The 19,581-nt window shown below is 40.0% G+C and overlaps 1 protein-coding gene across 1 annotated transcript in view; it reads right to left on the bottom strand.

Moving 5' to 3' along the window:
* The window catches only part of LOC141907856 (dynein axonemal heavy chain 8-like), a 63,014-nt gene that overhangs the window by 4,226 nt on the left and 39,207 nt on the right, over positions 1-19,581 (bottom strand). Inside the window, exons 58-82 of the mRNA XM_074797600.1 lie at positions 18,951-19,173; positions 18,697-18,873; positions 18,055-18,222; positions 16,866-17,081; positions 15,972-16,109; positions 15,671-15,798; positions 15,307-15,475; positions 14,670-14,825; positions 13,761-13,916; positions 13,357-13,446; positions 12,124-12,321; positions 11,510-11,648; positions 9,015-9,129; positions 8,294-8,484; positions 7,768-7,889; positions 7,375-7,493; positions 6,792-6,994; positions 6,398-6,471; positions 6,158-6,310; positions 5,430-5,585; positions 5,229-5,345; positions 4,540-4,641; positions 3,811-3,971; positions 2,715-2,871; positions 2,063-2,215 (exon numbers count right to left, since the gene is read on the bottom strand). Of these exons, the coding sequence (XP_074653701.1) occupies positions 2,063-2,215; positions 2,715-2,871; positions 3,811-3,971; positions 4,540-4,641; positions 5,229-5,345; positions 5,430-5,585; positions 6,158-6,310; positions 6,398-6,471; positions 6,792-6,994; positions 7,375-7,493; positions 7,768-7,889; positions 8,294-8,484; positions 9,015-9,129; positions 11,510-11,648; positions 12,124-12,321; positions 13,357-13,446; positions 13,761-13,916; positions 14,670-14,825; positions 15,307-15,475; positions 15,671-15,798; positions 15,972-16,109; positions 16,866-17,081; positions 18,055-18,222; positions 18,697-18,873; positions 18,951-19,173 (3,781 nt within the window). The remainder of the gene's footprint in view (positions 1-2,062; positions 2,216-2,714; positions 2,872-3,810; positions 3,972-4,539; positions 4,642-5,228; positions 5,346-5,429; positions 5,586-6,157; positions 6,311-6,397; positions 6,472-6,791; positions 6,995-7,374; positions 7,494-7,767; positions 7,890-8,293; positions 8,485-9,014; positions 9,130-11,509; positions 11,649-12,123; positions 12,322-13,356; positions 13,447-13,760; positions 13,917-14,669; positions 14,826-15,306; positions 15,476-15,670; positions 15,799-15,971; positions 16,110-16,865; positions 17,082-18,054; positions 18,223-18,696; positions 18,874-18,950; positions 19,174-19,581) is intronic.

Genomic DNA, 19,581 nt, shown 5'->3' with positions numbered 1-19,581 from the left:
CGGACGCTCGGAAACGTTACAGTGACGTCATCACCTGCTCATTAGCATATCAAAATACAGTAGTTGGCGCCACGTGACGGGCCATAAAAGCCGTTTTTCAGCATTACGCGAGCGAACACTGTCTATTAATAGCTCGAGGGTAGTCGATCGTCGTCGAATTCTGATAGCAGCGCAACCATCCAGCGCAAAAAAGACTTCTGATTGTCCGGTCTTGAACGCTTTTATGTCTCACCGGTACCAATCGTCAGTCAGCCGAGTACCTCACCCCCCCCCCCCCCCACTTCTCTCATCGTTTCTGTGCAAATCCCAAGGGGTCAATATTTTGGTCCCAAAGACCGGAAATCACATCCCTGGATTTTGCAGACTGATTAATTCACCTGATGAGGGGATACGATTCTATTTACGTCTATAAAATGTTGTTCAAAATGAAATAACAAAAGAACAAAGACTGGTATCTGTACCATTCAACTGTCAAGTCAAAACACGATCTGACTTAAGAGTCTACTTATTTTGGTGGTTTTCTTTCCCAAAATGCCCTACGTTTCATGAATTTCATGATAAAAACCACAGATTATCATATTTTTGAAAATATATTTTTCCTGAATAAATTTCTGATCAATCAATTATGAATGAAATCAAAGCCCATGAAAATAGTGAACAATCGTGGCATATGTTTTTGATGTACGGTTGGTTTAGTTTTTTGCACGCATCTCTTTTGTTCTATCACAACAGGACTCAGTAAAACTGCTCCGGTAACAGTTTGGATGTATCTATTATTGAATTCATGGTTCGGTTGATTTTTTGCACGCATTCTCCGTTTCCCGCGTGGATTTTTTTCAATTCCTGATTCCACAAAAAAAGGATCGATTGTAAATTTCTGCTTTGATAATTTCACCCAGTGTGAGATGAGAGGCAGGTGGTGCGGACATAGTCAATATAAACCAATCAGTTTCATCAACATTTCATCAACTTGGAATCGTTTGTATTCGAAGGTAAGTTCATCAATCGTAGAGTCATCAACATTGATCTCATATTGTGTAGTTATTGCTACGGACGAATTGTACAAGAACTAATTTGACGATTTTCTATTTGTTAAAACTTGATTTTAATTTTAGAAATTTGATGTTTTTGAATTTGTTAACTTTATCTGAAACAGATGTTGGTTTAATGAAATTTACAAGAAATAATTCTAACATTAAAAAAAATTGTAGATATTTTCTGTATTCAATTCTGTTAAGTTTAACTAGCATCAGATGTAGGTTCTATGATTAATTATAGATGAATTAAATATTTTTATGACTGCTGAAATTCAGTTCAAATATCACCGATGTATTCGTTCCTATTTCAGCTTCGTAAATTGCTCGTATAAATCTGTGATTTGTCGCCGAAACAACTGTTAAAATGATCGGTAAGTTATAATTCTAATTTCACTGTAAACTTGTAAAAACTAATTCAACAAATAGAATGAAGATCTTTCTTTCACGGAGGTTAAACAATAATAAAACAGATTGTATTAATTTGTAGCGTCAATGCTGATGAAAATGTTGAGAAGTTTACTTCCGATCATGTTGTTAGTGATCAGTTTGTGGTCGATGGTGAACGCTGAAACTGCTGCTGCAGCTGATGATTCAGCTGAAGAACTCGCTCTTAGCCGTCGAAAGAAGACGGCTTACGACGAATGGTGGCGTAAAGCCAATGAACAGGCCGGGAATATCTGATTCCACTGTGGTTAAATTATTGATTCCATAGCGGATAAACTGATTCCACATCGTGTAATTTGTGTGAATTAATAAACAAAATTCATTGAATGTTAAAACATTATTCTGTAGTTCATTTCATGACTGTTTTTATGGCGACTGATTAGAGGCTACCTGTGAAATGGAGCCAAATTTGGATAGGGCGGGTAGCCATGATGTGAGACATGTCTTGCCATGATATCTGCATTGAATTAGGGGACATTAGAACTTGAATAGATTTCATTTTTCCGCTGACAAAAAAGTGAACCATCGAAGGAGTACCATTATTCGAGTGGTATCCCTACAGCGAGTACTCACTCCCCTACCTCACTCATAATGATCGTTCCCTCGATCGCCAGTTTCAGATCGGTTAAAGTCGTACGAACGACGGAAATCACTTTCTGCATTCGGTCGACTTCTTGACGCAGGAAAATATTCAACGGTTGAAGAATTCCCATTTTAATCAAACGCTCCTTCACCTGAAATCACATACAACACCGATCTTAGCGATACATCCAGTCGAGTAAGTTTTACTTCCTTATCATTTTCGACAAATAAAAGTTTATAGTTTCAGTCGGTGAAAGAAGTCTTGAAGAGGTCGATATAGTCATAATAAATCAACACCTTTGTTTGTAAGTTGCTTAGTTCTCTTATTCAGTATTTCTCACCCGACTAGCACCGGTGAAGGACGCAGTTTCACAGTATATAGAGATACAATTAAATCTATTCCGATGTTTTAACGGCCTAAATGCAAATTTTAATTCGTGGAATTCGATGCAAAAACTGTGGAACCGAGTACAGACCTGGGGAACTGGATCGGCAGTGCTGTGGAACTAAGTCCAAAACTGGTACCGGTATTTGATACTGAACTGTGGAACTAGGTCCTGAACTGTTGAACTGAATCCAGAACTGCAATCGGATGCAGAACTATGGATCCGTGCAACTCAGTGCTGGTTGATATCAGTAATATTCATTTACCTGGTACGGGATGTAGTCTGGAGGTAATTTAGATAACATATCATCAGCTAATCGATAGACGACAGTTTCTCTCGTCTCACCTCCGCCACCACCGCTGTCTTTAGGTTGTATACTGATTATTGTATCCAATATCTCTTTAGCCGTGTTACTTTGATACCTGATTACGAAACAAACAAACAACGCTACGAACACTAAACATTTACAAACCTCAAACAAATCCAACAATTCTAGTCATTACTGAATCGATCTTTAACATAAACTGAATTCATGACGAAATTAGAATTGATTTTAGAGTTGTAGAAACCTAGCCAAACTGACCCCAGTCTAAAACTATCTCACTTCTATCGACCTACCCACAAGTTAAGGGTGGTCTATTGAAATAACACTCCCGAGAGCGCATGCTGTGACGATATATACATAATCCCCACAGTTTAACCAGAAAGTTGAAGTCCGAAAACCGCCTATCCATGAATAGTGGACGAAATGATGCACAAATCACTAAAACATTACCAGTAGCTTGAAGGAAACTTTTTGGGTTCCATCTTTCAAGTTCTATAATGGGGGATGGGTTGTCTTATGATTTAAGACGCTATCGGGACAATTGCCCCCCGGACAATTGCCCCCCAAATCAAATCTTTTTAAAGTAACAGAGATATTAACTTCTAATTAATCATTTAATTACTCTAGCACTGATTTAAAGACTTTTATTTGGCTTAAGTAACACTAAAACTAATTCCAATAAATTAGCCAAAGTTAATTAATACATTAATAAATGGACTAATTAAGGTTCCTTTAATTTGGTAAGTGAATTATGATTACTCAAGGACTGATTTTAAGTTTTTGATCTGCACGCAACATCAGTAATTCTATATCTTATAAATCTATACTCAACAATATACAAATGAATTTCTTAGTAAAAGTATTTAGGTGGTGTTAATCCAAATCAAAAAATCAAAACGGATTTTATTCGGGGGGGGGGGGCAATTGTCCTAGAATCATCAAGACCAGTTTTGGACTTATGTCACGGCTATGGACCCGGGGTAGATTCCATAACGCAACATTCTTTAAAATGTCACAGATATTGAAAGTAGCTCACGTGATATCGGCGTTGGGATGTAAACCGAACGCTTCCGGTGAATCAACCAGCGGTAATTCCTGTATGAACGCCATGTACTGATCGATCGCTCTGAACTTCGGTATTTTATACCCGATATAAAACTGGAAGGCATCGGTGAACATGTGCTCTCCGAACCACACCTATAGATAACACAGTTAATACTGAATTCTCATCTCAGAATATACAAATCAGATTTTTATGTCTATATAGGAATTACTGAACGAAATAGTGGCATACGCCTGTAATTACGACAAAATCCCATATACCCGAGCTGACCAAAGAAAAACTAAGGCATTATTATCATGGTTCCCACAGTTATATGAATTCAAAATTTCCAATTTCATGGGTGATTTTTCTATTTTCCCAAATGGAAATGAACAGACATTTTAGTGGTGACTGGCTGATGATTAAGGTGATTTTCAAGGGAAATCGCTGAAGAAAGTTGCCCTCGGCAAATGCAATATGTGAAATGTAATGAATTTCCCAAATATTTCCCTGATTTGACGAAAATTTCTCAAATTCCCAAATATTTCCAAACCGGGAATTATCATTTCCAAATTCCCTAGTTTTTCCCAATTTCCCTGCTCTGTGGGAACCCTGTATTATACAAACATTTTGATTAAGATGTTTCTTGGATACGCGGAATTTTCACGTGGACATCCATTTTTCACAATCAGTTAAAATCACGCGCAATAGGGGGATACGAACCTTAGCGAACGTATTCAACAGACGTTTGTCGTAGTCATCGGTTACACGTCCTCCGTACTGAACTTCACCTAACATATACCTCACTGTATTCCACGACACGCCCTACAAATAATCATAACCAAAACATCATCAGCATCATCATCATCATCTGTATCATTATCATCATCATCTGTATCATCATCATCATCAACATCATCATCCTCAGCATCAGCATCATCAACATCATCATCCTCAGCATCAGCATCATCAACATCATCCTCAGCATCATCATCATCATCATCAACATCATCATCCTCAGCATCAGCATCATCAACATCATTGTATTTCACCCTAACTCTTATTTATCCTTGTCGAAAATTGAAGTTGCGACAAACATGAATTTAACTAGAATTCTTAATGCGCACCCGATGAATCCAGTAAATAACGACACCCTCCATTTTTTTTTCTAAAGTCATTTGTTAAGTATTTTTTGTTCGACGAAAACTTCTTATGGAGAACAAGATTTGATTAAATTTGAATATTTGTTACGATTAATATTTTCGGTCACTTCAGCGAATTGAGGACTACATTTACATTACGATACAATGACGAAGCCAGTAGTTTTCTAGCGGTACAATTACTTCAGAAATAAATAAATGAATTTTACATGTTTTTCTAATGAAATCAGCCTGAAACCGGCTAGAACTGACCTTCTTCGGGTCGACATCGTCGAGATGATTTTGTACGAACTGAACGCTGGCCGTCCAATCAGCCGAGTTAAACTCGTACGGTATATTCCAACCTAACGGACCAAACTTTCTACGTTCCTGAAATCGCAAACGCATTTACGTCGATCGAACTGTTATTAGAGATTAAACACGCACTAATGAGACACCGTATAATATATCTACCTGCACGACGGTATGTAAGAATGAGACACCGTACAGTATCGGCCTCCACTGGTTCATGTTGCTGATGTCGAGGAAGTCTTGCGTTATACCGGCGTAGGTTCGTTTTAAACCGGCCTTTATTCCCTGAGGCGGTTCATTCGTGAACTTTATAGAACTCTATAGAGAAAATCATGGCAAGAACCGATAGATTCAATAAGCGGTATCTTAAACGGTGAAGTTTAGAAATGAAAAAAAAAAAAAAAAAAAACGAAGAGTAAATTTTCGCACGAGAATGCCAGAAACCGGTTCGACAATCCTCGATCCAGTTCGACAATCCTCGATCCAGTTCGACAATCCTCGATCCAGTTCGACATGCTTCCAATATAGGATCATTCATTTATTACTTACATTTGAAATTTTAATTTTTCAACCCACCCCCCTCCCCCCTTGTACGCAAAATCGGCCTGTTTTTCATATGCACTAAACATTACAGTACACAATTAATTGCACCGACCCCTCCCCATCCACCAATATGTACATAATAATGAATGGGGACCCCCCACGAAGAAATGTTTCTTATTAAAGGACACAGTAAAATGCAGAGAGCAGCTTCCACTGGATTTAGCGTTATATAAGCCTCATTATTAATGCTATCATAATTATTACTATTTCAACCATGGATTCAAATGTGAACTGTGGAACTGTGGAACAGTTAGGATCAATGTTTAACTCCGTCGTGCTTTGTTTACCTGTAGTAAACTGATAGGGAAATGAGGATGAACTTCAGTAGTGATCCAAACTCTAAATCCTTCGTGCATGCCTTCAGTAGTCGTCACTGTCTCCAGCAATTCATCCATAAAATCTAAACCGAGATGACAATTCTGCAGCAGACACCAGCCTCCCTAGAATCAGTAACAACGATCTCTTACTAATCGTTCATACAGAGACTTAAAGGAAATAAAAGAGATTGAACTGACACTCGCACTCACCCCAGCCATAAATTGACTGACAAGTTTACGCGCATGAACCTCCTGGCCTTGACCCATCGATATCGACCTACATTCTATAAATAAAATACACGTCACCAGAATACACATGTACATGTCATCAGAATACACATGTACATGTCACCAGAATACACATGTACATGTGTCACCAGAATACACATGTACATGTGTCATCGGAATACACATGCACATGTCACCAGAATACACATGTACATGTCATCAGAATACACATGTACATGTGTCATCGGAATACACATGCACATGTCACCAGAATACACATGTACATGTGTCATCGGAATACACATGTACATGTACCCAGAATACACATGCACATGTCATCAGAATACACATGTATTGTTGTTTTATTCAAACATACCGACGTGGAGTTTTTTCGACAATCCTTCAATTTGATTGGTCGGATCTGAACCCATCGATAAGAAACAGATAAGCGGCGTTTGCGGGTCGCCCTCGGCCCACGTGGCTTCGAGATTCAATATCACCGGATCGCTGAATCGTTTTCCCTGCGAATCGGCCACGTACTTTCTCGCTTGAGCTATAGTCCGATCTGGACACCACGCTCTAGAAATATTCACACATAGCGTTCAGGACCCGGTTCGACAGTCGTGAGTTAGAGATAACTCTGAGTTAAAGTTAGTTCATTTCCAATTAGTTAACTCAGAGTTAAGTCTTAACTCAAAACTGTGGAACTGGACCCAGGATTTCAGGATCCAATTCCACTGTTTCAAGCGGTTGTGTTTTACTTCAGTTCATTTTCTATGTTTCAACTTTAACAGTCAAATCTTAAAAGCCAAATCAGTGGATTCTGTAGCCAGTTCCACATGACTTTAGGTTCTATAGTTTTAAATTCGTTCAATGTTTTCAACTCAACTGACCAGTAGGAAAGTTTTTATATCAGAAATAGCCGATGACCGGTGATTGAGCGCGACGATAAGACGAACCTGATGAGTAACAGTTTTCTGAACGTATCCAATGACGTCTGATAACCATCGGGTATTTGTTCCTCTTCGGGAGCTTCGGCGTCGAACCAAGCTTTCCATCCTTTCTCATTGCGCGGAATCTACAAACACCAGATACAGATCGTACAGATGAACTAGACGCCGCTGTAGTTGTGAAAATCATTATGTCAACAACTTATCCAAATGATGAGTTAAACTTAGTAAATAGAAATATAAATACAAAATGAGACTCAAAAATAGAGATGACTTCAGTAATGTGACGACTTATCCAAATGATAACTTAAACTTAGTAAATAGAATTAGAAATACAAATTGAGACTCAAAATGAAGACGACAGTACCCATTGACCTGATCAGTATAAATGCAATGACTGACCTGATTAAGGATATCGTGAAACTGCGGTAATTTGCTCAATTCGACCAGATTCAACCAGGTCATATCGGAAATCCATTTACACGGTTTCGGAGTAACCGCGTTCAAATCCAGCGCGGCTCCACCTATTATCAGACGAATACATTGATATCAATTTCATCTGAAGAGCATTTCAGGGGGGCTCAAGAGTTATCGCTGAATCAATTCAGAGTTCAGATCGATAAACTCACTGGAATTTTTACATTTTCTTTTTACACAAAAAAATGCCATGATTTTTCACATTTTTTTTCTTAACAGAATGACATATAAGAATTAAATTTCTTAAAACAACTCGTGCACCAATTCTGAGCTCGCTGGTCTGTATATAGCATAAAAAGAGGATCTCGATATTTCGTCTGACATTTCGCACACATTTTCATGATTTTTCTCACATTTGTTCGCAATCTTTTTCGACGAAATTTTCACATCAATCTAAATACCCCTGTTGCTCTTTGCCGATATTCACGACTAGTACAGATAAGACAATTACCTTTGATAAGAACCTGGAACTCGCTGTGTTTGACGATCTCTTTTTGTATGTCTATTTTCAGCGAGAGTAGCAACGTGAAGAGAAACTTGTGAGACTCGTATAAACCACGACACGTATAACAGAACACTTCGTACGTTAGATAATCGATTATATTCACGATTCGTTTCGACGTCACCGGTGACTTCTCAGACCTGTGAACGAGACAAAAATCATAATCATTCGCACGAATTAGTAAAATACGTTCGTTTAGTTGCGCGATGATCCCGCGATCAAAAACGTAAGAATTGTTTTATCGAGCAGGGTAGCCACTTATCCGAGTTGCTGAGTTTCCAAGTTTTTGGTTTCAAAAAAAAATTTGTGTAACATTCCACATTCTGTCTAGATTTTTCTGAAGTCCTGGTCCCGGTTTTAAAGACTGGTAGTAACAGGGGCTAACTCAATTCATTATCGATTGAGTTAGCCCGAGGGGCCAGTTGCACAGTCGTGACTTAAGTCCGACAGAAGTCTTAAATCTTATGACTGGTCTTAAGTAGTTAGATTGGCTATAGAACTAAGTTGGTCTTAGACTGGTCTTAAGTCTAAGCCATGGCTATGCAACCGACCGCAGGGTTTAAGGTAATACCAGTCTATAAAACCGGTCCGCGAGTATTCCAGGTTTTGCAGGTCAGTGGCCACCCACCCCGATTAAGTATCGGATGCGAATTATTTGAATGGGTCGTACCGGGCCATCGAGATGTCGAAAACGCCGAGGAATTGTTTCAATGATGTTTGATACATCGTGTTGACCATACTCATTTCAGTGATCAGGAAATATAAAATACTGCCTCGCGTCGCCACTGAAATATACAACAACAATTACATCAGTTAAATAAAGAATACTGCCTCGCGTCGCCACTGAAATATACAACAACAATTACATCAGTTAAATAAAGAATACTGCCTCGCGTCGCCACTGAAATATACAACAACAATTACATCAGTTAAATATAGAATACTGCCTCGCGTCGCCACTGAAATATACAACAACAATTACATCAGTTAAACATAAAATACTGCCTCGCGTCGCCACTGAAATATACAACAACAATTACATCAGTTAAATATAGAATACTGCCTCGCGTCGCCACTGAAATATACAACAACAATTACATCAGTTAAATAAAGAATACTGCCTCGCGTCGCCACTGAAATATACAACAACAATTACATCAGTTAAATAAAGAATACTGCCTCGCGTCGCCACTGAAATATACAACAACAATTACATCAGTTAAATAAAGAATACTGCCTCGCGTCGCCACTGAAATATACAACAACAATTACATCAGTTAAATAAAGAATACTGCCTCGCGTCGCCACTGAAATATACAACAACAATTACATCAGTTAAACATAAAATACTGCCTCGCGTCGCCACTGAAATATACAACAACAATTACATCAGTTAAATATAGAATACTGCCTCGCGTCGCCACTGAAATATACAACAACAATTACATCAGTTAAATATAGAATACTGCCTCGCGTCGCCGCTGAAATATACAACAACAATTACATCAGTTAAATATAGAATACTGCCTCGCGTCGCCACTGAAATATACAACAACAATTACATCAGTTAAATATAGAATGCTGCCTCGCGTCGCCACTGAAATATACAACAACAATTACATCAGTTAAATATAGAATACTGCCTCGCGTCGCCACTGAAATATACAACAACAATTACATCAGTTAAATATAGAATACTGCCTCGCGTCGCCACTGAAATATACAACAACAATTACATCAGTTAAATATAGAATACTGCCTCGCGTCGCCACTGAAATATACAACAACAATTACATCAGTTAAATATAGAATACTGCCTCGCGTCGCCACTGAAATATACAACAACAATTACATCAGTTAAATATAGAATACTGCCTCGCGTCGCCGCTGAAATATACAACAACAATTACATCAGTTAAATATAGAATACTGCCTCGCGTCGCCACTGAAATATACAACAACAATTACATCAGTTAAATATAGAATGCTGCCTCGCGTCGCCACTGAAATATACAACAACAATTACATCAGTTAAATATAGAATACTGCCTCGCGTCGCCACTGAAATATACAACAACAATTACATCAGTTAAATATAGAATACTGCCTCGCGTCGCCACTGAAATATACAACAACAATTACATCAGTTAAATATAGAATACTGCCTCGCGTCGCCACTGAAATATACAACAACAATTACATCAGTTAAATATAGAATACTGCCTCGCGTCGCCACTGAAATATACAACAACAATTACATCAGTTAAATATAGAATACTGCCTCGCGTCGCCACTGAAATATACAACAACAATTACATCAGTTAAATATAGAATACTGCCTCGCGTCGCCACTGAAATATACAACAACAATTACATCAGTTAAATATAGAATACTGCCTCGCGTCGCCACTGAAATATACAACAACAATTACATCAGTTAAATATAGAATACTGCCTCGCGTCGCCACTGAAATATACAACAACAATTACATCAGTTAAATATAGAATACTGCCTCGCGTCGCCACTGAAATATACAACAACAATTACATCAGTTAAATATAGAATACTGCCTCGCGTCGCCACTGAAATATACAACAACAATTACATCAGTTAAATATAGAATGCTGCCTCGCGTCGCCACTGAAATATACAACAACAATTACATCAGTTAAATATAGAATACTGCCTCGCGTCGCCACTGAAATATACAACAACAATTACATCAGTTAAATATAGAATACTGCCTCGCGTCGCCACTGAAATATACAACAACAATTACATCAGTTAAACAGAAAAATGTAGGAAAGTAATACAAAATCCCACATTAAAGATGAAACTATAGCATAAACATTCGATAAAACTATAGCATTCCTCCTGCAAGGAAACATTTGTGACCTTTTTTTTAATTTGTAGAGTGGGGATTTTATACTTCAGGGAGTTTTTCATCAATGCCTGGTATGAAAAGCCGCTAGTTTTCGAAAGAATTATTGTTTTATGATGAAGTTTCTGCGGTGGAGCACAGAGTCGAGGGGTCTTTCACGAATACGAGACTTACAGATATTCACAGGAGTGTTTCTGTGATGGAGTTTCTGAGATTTTCCCTAGTAGGGAACATTTTGAAGGTACGTGATACGAAGTCTAGATATTTAGGATAATTTACGTACCTGGTCTGAATTCCTCTCTGGCCTCGTTGATTTTAATCTCGGTGTCAGCGGCGACCGCCAGTTTCTCGCTGACCTCGGCTGCTGTCTCTTTAGTGATCGCTAACACTGATATCAACGATTCATCTTCAACTAACGACCCCTAAAACATCCGTACAATAATTCTTCTAAATACCTGTTAGTGAGGCTCTAGGGGTAACACGTGGAAGGTCCGAGCAATTTCTATAGGGCCACATAAGTGTAATCGGGAAAAATAGTACGTTCCAAGAATTTTTGACAAAAAGCTATCCTTATTTTCTGAAAATACTCTTTTTCAGATTTCTTTGTGAACAAAATCATCCCTTTGATGTAAATTAGGCCTAGACCTTTCGAGGTACTCAAAATATGAAGGTCTTCGAAGCTGAAAAGACCCGGAGGATCTGGTACAATGTATTTCCATTATGGAGTAGTTTTAGCCATCTATTGAGTTGTGAAAAATATTGTAATAACTAGAAATTATTCTGATCTTGTGATGACTGATAATTTCTGTAGTAATTGAGGTCTATAAAAGAGTAGTGACATCTCTTAGTCAGGCGTGGAGTCATTGAGAGGTATTTTAAGGGGGTGGGTGAACATACCTTGGTACTGGTTAGTTTATACAATAGATTATCCTCTAATTCCTGCATCTTTCTCTTATTCGCCGTGACGTCTTCCATCAGTTTCGTGCGTTCGGCTTCTAATTCCTGTTTCTCGGTCAGGATGACGCGTCCGAGCAGTTGATCCTCGAGACCTTTCATCGTTACGGTGAAATCAATGATAGAAGTTCGAGCGCTCACCTACAATACAAACATCACACACTTAAAACACTGCCGGGTGACTGACAACGGATACTTTCATTTCACTTGCATTTCCCTAACTATCGCTTGTCATGCACGTTGTTTTTTCCCCCAATTTTTTGCATTTTATGAACAAAATTCACGACCTTTTTAAAGAAAAGATTTCTTCCCTGATTTCCTGTTATAAACCACCAGACGTCAGTGCTATGAGTGGCTCCTGACTCCCCCTTTCCCAGCCCTCCAGACCCGACTATTTCTGTGTCTCCCCCTTTCCCTACCCTCCAGGCCAGACTATCTCTCCTGACTCCCCCTCTCCCTGCCCTCCAGACCAGACTATCTCTGTGTCTCCCTCTCTCCCTGCCCTCCAGACCAGACTATCTCTCCTGACTCCCCCTTTCCCTGCCCTCCAGACCAGACTATCTCTCCTGACTCCCCCTCTCCCTGCCCTCCAGGCCAGACTATCTCTCCTGACTCCCCCTCTCCCTGCCCTCCAGACCAGACTATCTCTCCTGACTCCCCCTTTCCCTGCCCTCCAGACCAGACTATCTCTCCTGACTCCCCCTCTCCCTGCCCTCCAGACCCGACTATTTCTGTGTCTCCCCCTTTCCCTACCCTCCAGGCCAGACTATCTCTCCTGACTCCCCCTCTCCCTACCCTCCAGGCCAGACTATCTCTCCTGACTCCCCCTCTCCCTGCCCTCCAGGCCAGACTATCTCTCCTGACTCCCCCTCTCCCTGCCCTCCAGACCAGACTATCTCTCCTGACTCCCTCTTTCCCTACCCTCCAGACCAGACTATCTCTCCTGACTCCCTCTTTCCCTACCCTCCAGACCCGACTATTTCTGCGTCTCCCTCTTTCCCTACCCTCCAGACCAGACTATCTCTTTGTCTCCCTCTTTCCCTACCCTCCAGACAAGACTATCTCTGTGTCTCCCTCTTTCCCTACCCTCCAGACCATACTATCTCTCCTGACTCCCTCTTTCCCTACCCTCTAGACCAGACTTTCTCTGTGTCTCCCTGTCTAGTAGAAATGTACCTCAGGTGTATAGGCAGGATTCGGTAGTTTAGTCGTCACGTACAAATAGAAATTATTCATTACGTCACATTCTTTATCACCGACTTTCACCTGAAAATCACAAAATCACATCATAGAAATAAATCATTTAATCATTTAATAGCAGCAGCAGCAGCAGCAGCAGCAGCAGCAGCAGCAGCAGCAGCAGCAGCAGCAGCAGCAGCAGCAGCAGCAGCCGCTGCATCAGCCGGGTTAAACAGAAATGATACGCAACTCATAAATCCATTTAAGATGAATTGAATCAATGAAGTAAATAAGTCCGTTCAAATGTTTTTGTAAAACTGATCCCAGGTTTACGAAAATACGAAGAAAGCAATTTAGGATCCTCATGAAATTAAATCAGAAAGTATCGCCAACAAAATTACCTTAAAAGTGGAACCGGATTTGATGAAGTTTTTCTCTAACACGTTATCAAGGGCCGGATCGAGATCTTCCTCGACATCCTCTATGAGTAACGGTCGTCCCAGCGACAGAGCATCTTCCAGGTGAGTTCGGAAATATTTATGATTCAAAGATGTCACCTGAAAAAATAAATAATATATCTGAAATATCTGAATCAGGTTCTGGTTCAATCTCACCCATAACTGACTCTAAAACCTGATAGATCTGAAATATCTGAATCAGGTTCCGGTTCAATCTCACCCATAACTGACTCTAAAACCTGATAGATCTGAAATATCTGAAACAGGTCCGGTTCAATCTCACCCATAACTGACTCTAAAACCTGATAGATCTGAAATATCTGAAACAGGTCCGGTTCAATCTCACCCATAACTGACTCTAAAACCTGATAGACCTGAAATATCTGAAACAGGTCCGGTTTGATCTCACCCATAACTGACTCTAAAACCTGATAGATCTGAAATATCTGAAACAGGTCCGGTTCAATCTCACCCATAACTGACTCTAAAACCTAATCTACTAACACAAGTCTATTCGTGGACGGATTGAGAACTCCCTCGATGGGCTTTGCTTAAAACTTTAAGTCTGATTTAGGGTCAGGATAGATGTTGGGAGTTTCTTCGACTTTTTTTTTCATGGTAACCACCAAATACTGAATTCAAAATTCCCAAGTATTTCATCGGTGATCTTACCCAAAAAGAGATGAATAGATACTATTATACAACAGGAACCATGCATCAGTGGTGACTGGTTGAAAAAGGGGATTTACAAGAACAATTTTGAATTCAGTATAGACGCGGAGAGTCACTACGACTACAGTTTGAACTCAGTATAGATGTGGGAAGTCACTACGACTCTGCAGCCTGCTTTACCTGAAGCTCGTTATTTTTCTCCCTGTTTTTGATCCATGCTTTGCCCTGCCCCTGGGGATCGATCAGTAGTGGATACCGAGCCGCTTTCGTAACTATTATACCGTTCTGTATTGAGAGGTCGTCGCTCGGTAAACCTTGTAAATTCCATTCTCCGATCTACAAAAAAAATAGATAATCTACGACCTTTTAGCCCTTCTGAAATTTGAATCTAAGATGTCATGTTTTTGCTTTGAAAATAAGATGTTTTGCAGGACGATGACCACACTCAAACGTGGTGAACGGATAATAAGATAAAATCCCACTATTTACAGATTAAAAGAATTTAAAAACCAGAATTTATTTATTCAAAATAAAATATTTAAAAGACACGACGTTTCGATCTCACCCTAGAGATCATCGTCAGGTGTGACGCACCTGACACACATCTCTAGGGTGAGATCGAAACATCGTGTCTTTTAAATATTTTATTTTTAATAAATAAATTCTGGTTTTTAAATTCTTTTAATCTGTAAATAGTGGGATTTTATCTTATTAAGATGTTTTGCATTTAATTTAAGATGCTGATTAGTGAATTTAAGATGTTTTGCATCAAAAATAAGATAGATGATGTTTTAAGAGACGCTGCGCGTACACCTACCGATGCCGCGTCAATGAGCATATTAATAAGATTGAGATTCTCTGTGAATGGTATATCCCTACGACTGAGTTCACGCTGCCAGTTCTGCAGCAGTTGAGTACGGAATTCCTGATTGAACGGTCCCGAGTACGACAGGAACCCGGTACACACCAGTACATCGCCGACTAATCTATAATCAGAAAACAGTTCGAGCAACACGGCTGGGTCCCGTGAATTAATCTAAATCTTAAGCACTGCTTCCTCATGGTTCAGTTCCACAGTTGACAGTTAGAGTTAACTCTGAGTTTAAGTTACTGGTAGTTAATTTTCGATCTTAAGAGTCAAATCTTAACCCAGAACTGTGGAACTGGACCCAGTAACGAACCTGGCGATCTGCGCTTTGAATTCTTTACTCTGTTGCGTCCAGCGAACTTTCTCTCCTCCGAGACCGCCGATCAAAGCAGACGCAGCTTCCATTTTCTTACGACAAGATTCGGCGTCATCCATCAACATCTAAAACACGAACAACCTCACGGTTAACCTCCACAACCTCACGGTTAACCTCCACAACCTCTCCGCTAACCTCCACAACCTCACGCTTAACCTCCTCGACTCCAGTTTCAAACATTTCATTACTCAGTGTATTATTTCAGAGAGCTGGCTAACAGCCGAGTATTTGATCTAACCTGTTTTTCAGCCATGGCCGCGTCGTACATCGCTTGTACTTTGTCCAATTCTTTCTGCTTGGCGTCCAATTCAGCCTGGGCTTTATCCAATTCGGCCTGAGCGACTTTCAATCGAGATTCAGCCACAGCCAGATTCGCCTATGATATAAAAACAATCCTTCTAAACCTCAGCAAAAATCATAACTATCTATATTTGAAGGTTTTTTGAAACCGTACACTCGGTAGAGTGATATCCGAGTTGGATGGTAGAGTAGACTCCACTCAGGTCTGATCTTTTGATTTGAGAGTGATATCTGAATTTGATGGTACAGTAGACTCTGTTCAAGTCTGATCTTTTGACTTGAGAGTGATATATGAGTTGGATGATACAGTAGACTCTGTTCAAGTCTGATCTTTTGACTTGAGAGCGATATCTGAGTTGGATGATACAGTAGACTCTGTTCAAGTCTGATCTTTTGACTTGAGAGTGATATCCGAGTTGGATGATACAGTAGACTCCGCTCAAGTCAGATCTTTGGACTTGAGAGTGATATCTGAGTTGGATGATACAGTAGACTCTGTTCAAGTCTGATCTTTTGACTCGTGAGTGATATCTGAGTTGGATGGTACAGTAGACTCCGCTCAAGTTGGATCTTTTGACCTGAGAGTGATATCTGACTTTGATGATACAGTAGACTCCGCTCAAGTCAGATCTTTTGACTTGAGAGCGATATCTGAGTTGGACACTCCAGTAGCCTCCACTCAAGTTGGACCAAATTTGTCCAGAGCAGTTGGAGCGACGATTGGCCGTTATTGTATACAGTATGAATTTCAGAAGTAAAATCTAAAACATTTTGCCATTACGCGAAGCATGCGATAATCCCAAGCAATTCGGATATGAAACTATTTTCGTACCTTCAAGGGTAAAACCTCTTTGTTGATGCCGTAGAATATCGCCATGGCTTTCGTCCACGAGCACAAACCGGCGACGTCGCCGCACACTTTCTTCGCCGACTCTAACGAGTAATCTTCCATTGCGAGGTACGGCGCGAGGAGCTCAACCGTTTCCTCGTTAATCGTGTCTTTCGGAAACGTTTGTAAACTGCTCAAAAACGTCGAATTACTCATCAACTGTAAGATAAAAAACAGCCCCCGGACACAACACAGCCCATGGCGGGCCGGCAGGGCTGGGCGGGTTTTATTCATTACACAGTCACAGGTTTGAACTGAAAGCGGCAGAAAACTGAAAATCTTTTCTCAGATTTAGGATCCTGGGGCCGGTTCCATAGTCATGGCTTAGACTTAAGACCGATTTAAGACCAACTTAGTTGTAAAGCCAATCTAACAACTTAAGACCAGTCTTAGAATTTAAGACAATTTTTGGACTTAAGTCTCAACTGAGGAACCGGGCCCAGGGGCCAGTTGCAGTCGTGACTTAAGTCCAAAAATGGTCTTAAATCTCGAGACTGGTCTTAAGTTGTTAGATTGGCTTTACAACTAAGTTGGTCTTAGACTGGTCTCAAGTCTAAGCCATGACTATGAAACCGGCCCCTGGATCCAGTTCCACAGTTGTGAGTTATGATTTGACTGAGAGTTATTGGAAATAAACTATTTTAATCTCTTTAAACTTATGACTGCTAAAGCGGATCCAGTTTTACAGTTCACAGTTGAAATTTAGCGTTAAGTTAAAACATTTTAAATTAACCGATTCTAATTCTATATGAGTCAAATTTAGCCAAAAACTGTAGAACTGAAGGCGTGGGTTTCATAGATGTGGAAGCAAAATAATCCGGGCTGGAAACATTTTGAAATTTGTCAGTTATAACCATGGTTTCTCATTGTTACTACAGTGGTTGAGTAAGGGGTAACTTTGATACCTAGTCTATGTAACCGGGCCCTGGTGAACAGTTTTCATCACTGGACCTGATTCTACAGTTTTACACCTATTGTTGAAGTTTGAGTTTGAGTTCATAGGGTTGAAATCTGTTTATTTTCAACGTATGTTTTTTACTAGTCAAAAATCATTTGAGAATTAATTTATTTCAGGTTTTATTTTTTGTACGGCAACGATCGAAATCATTTCCAGAGACGAATCTTAACGAACCTTCAGCGATTCCGACCAGGACGGTTTAATACACGGACGATCGGGATCCATCTCGACCGGTAGAGTTCGTTTCTGCATCAACAACAAAACGCAATCCATGATTCTCATGATCAGATGCGGCGGCTTCGCGAGCTTCCTCACCGTCGATATGTGGGCCGCTTTTATCGTCTGAAATAAGCAAATATTCATTACGAGTTCAGACCATCAGATGTTGCTGCGCTGATCCCGAGGATACTAGATTTTTTGTCGCGATACTTAAAATCGAAATGAAACAATCCGCGTAATTTTGATTTCACCATTTAGAAGATGTTTTAATTCATTCCAGTGTTTTTATATAAACTTAATCCGCGGTGAACTCGGATACCATGAAACTTTGATACTGATTATTGAGGATCCAGAGTAGATACTCTCAGCGTTCTTCTCCACAGACGGCCTCTCCTCTCATTTCTACATCCACCCCTCTGAAAATCAGCCAACCCTTAAAATATCTTCCGCCCCTACCAGAAATAGAAGATTTCACCTAAATGAAGCTTAAGTTACAGTATCTTTTTGGGGATGGAAAGCCTTGCTACTTCAGCAGTTGTCACGATGTCAAACACTTCAGTCTGTAGAATTGTATAAATGAAGATATGTAACACTGACCTGTAGAGCCGCCTCAGCCTCAGCTAACGCCGGTTTAGCCGCCTCCAGTTTACCCTCGGCCGAAGCTTTCTCCGTTGCGATTTCGTCGACGATCTTCTGAGCTCGATCTTTCACCACCTGCACGGCGGCCTTCACCTTTTCGGCGGCCTGCGCGCTCTGCGTCACTTCGATTAATACCTGAAATGAAATCGGACTCAAATATAACTCAGAACTGCGGAACGGGATCCGGTTCTCAACGATACACGGGTACTTACCGCGTCGGCTTTTTTATTGGCCACCGCTAATTCTTTCTCCTTGACGACGAGCTCTTTAGAAAGTAGTTCCACCGATTCGCTCGCCTCTAATAGTTTCGCTAAACCGGTATTCATACGCTCGGCCAGTTCGCCGATCTCTGAGTATTTCAATCCGTAAATCGTCTTGTAGCCGTCTATAAACGACAGGTAGGATTTCGGTGTGACATGTGTCTGACGGCGATATCTGTAAATACACTCACCGCAATTAGACTACTATTATTTGAGTAATTCGGACCCTTGACTCAGTTGCACAATCGTGAAGATAATTTGTGTCTTAAACAAAAAAGAACTGGAAATGATACGTGTATTTTGATTTCTGTTTAAGGCGTCGCGCTCTTTGAAAGAGCATGGATCCCACAGTGAAATGAATTTTAAACTTTTGAACTGGTCGAGCAGAAACTACTCTCAAAAATAGTCAGGTGAATAGAGAAATTTCTTTGTTTAAACATCTTTTAAATTGATAATGATTCATTTGATTGAATCACCTATCATCAATAGCATCAATAACCCGAGTTTTCCACCTTTTTTTTTTGCAAAATTGGTAAAATTCCGAGAGTTTCCCCCGGTTTTTTCTAGATTTTTCAGAGTTTAC

Source organism: Tubulanus polymorphus, chromosome 6, assembly GCF_964204645.1.
Source record: "Tubulanus polymorphus chromosome 6, tnTubPoly1.2, whole genome shotgun sequence".
Lineage (NCBI taxonomy): Eukaryota > Metazoa > Nemertea > Palaeonemertea > Tubulaniformes > Tubulanidae > Tubulanus > Tubulanus polymorphus.
This window is presented reverse-complemented; position numbering and strand designations above follow the sequence as displayed.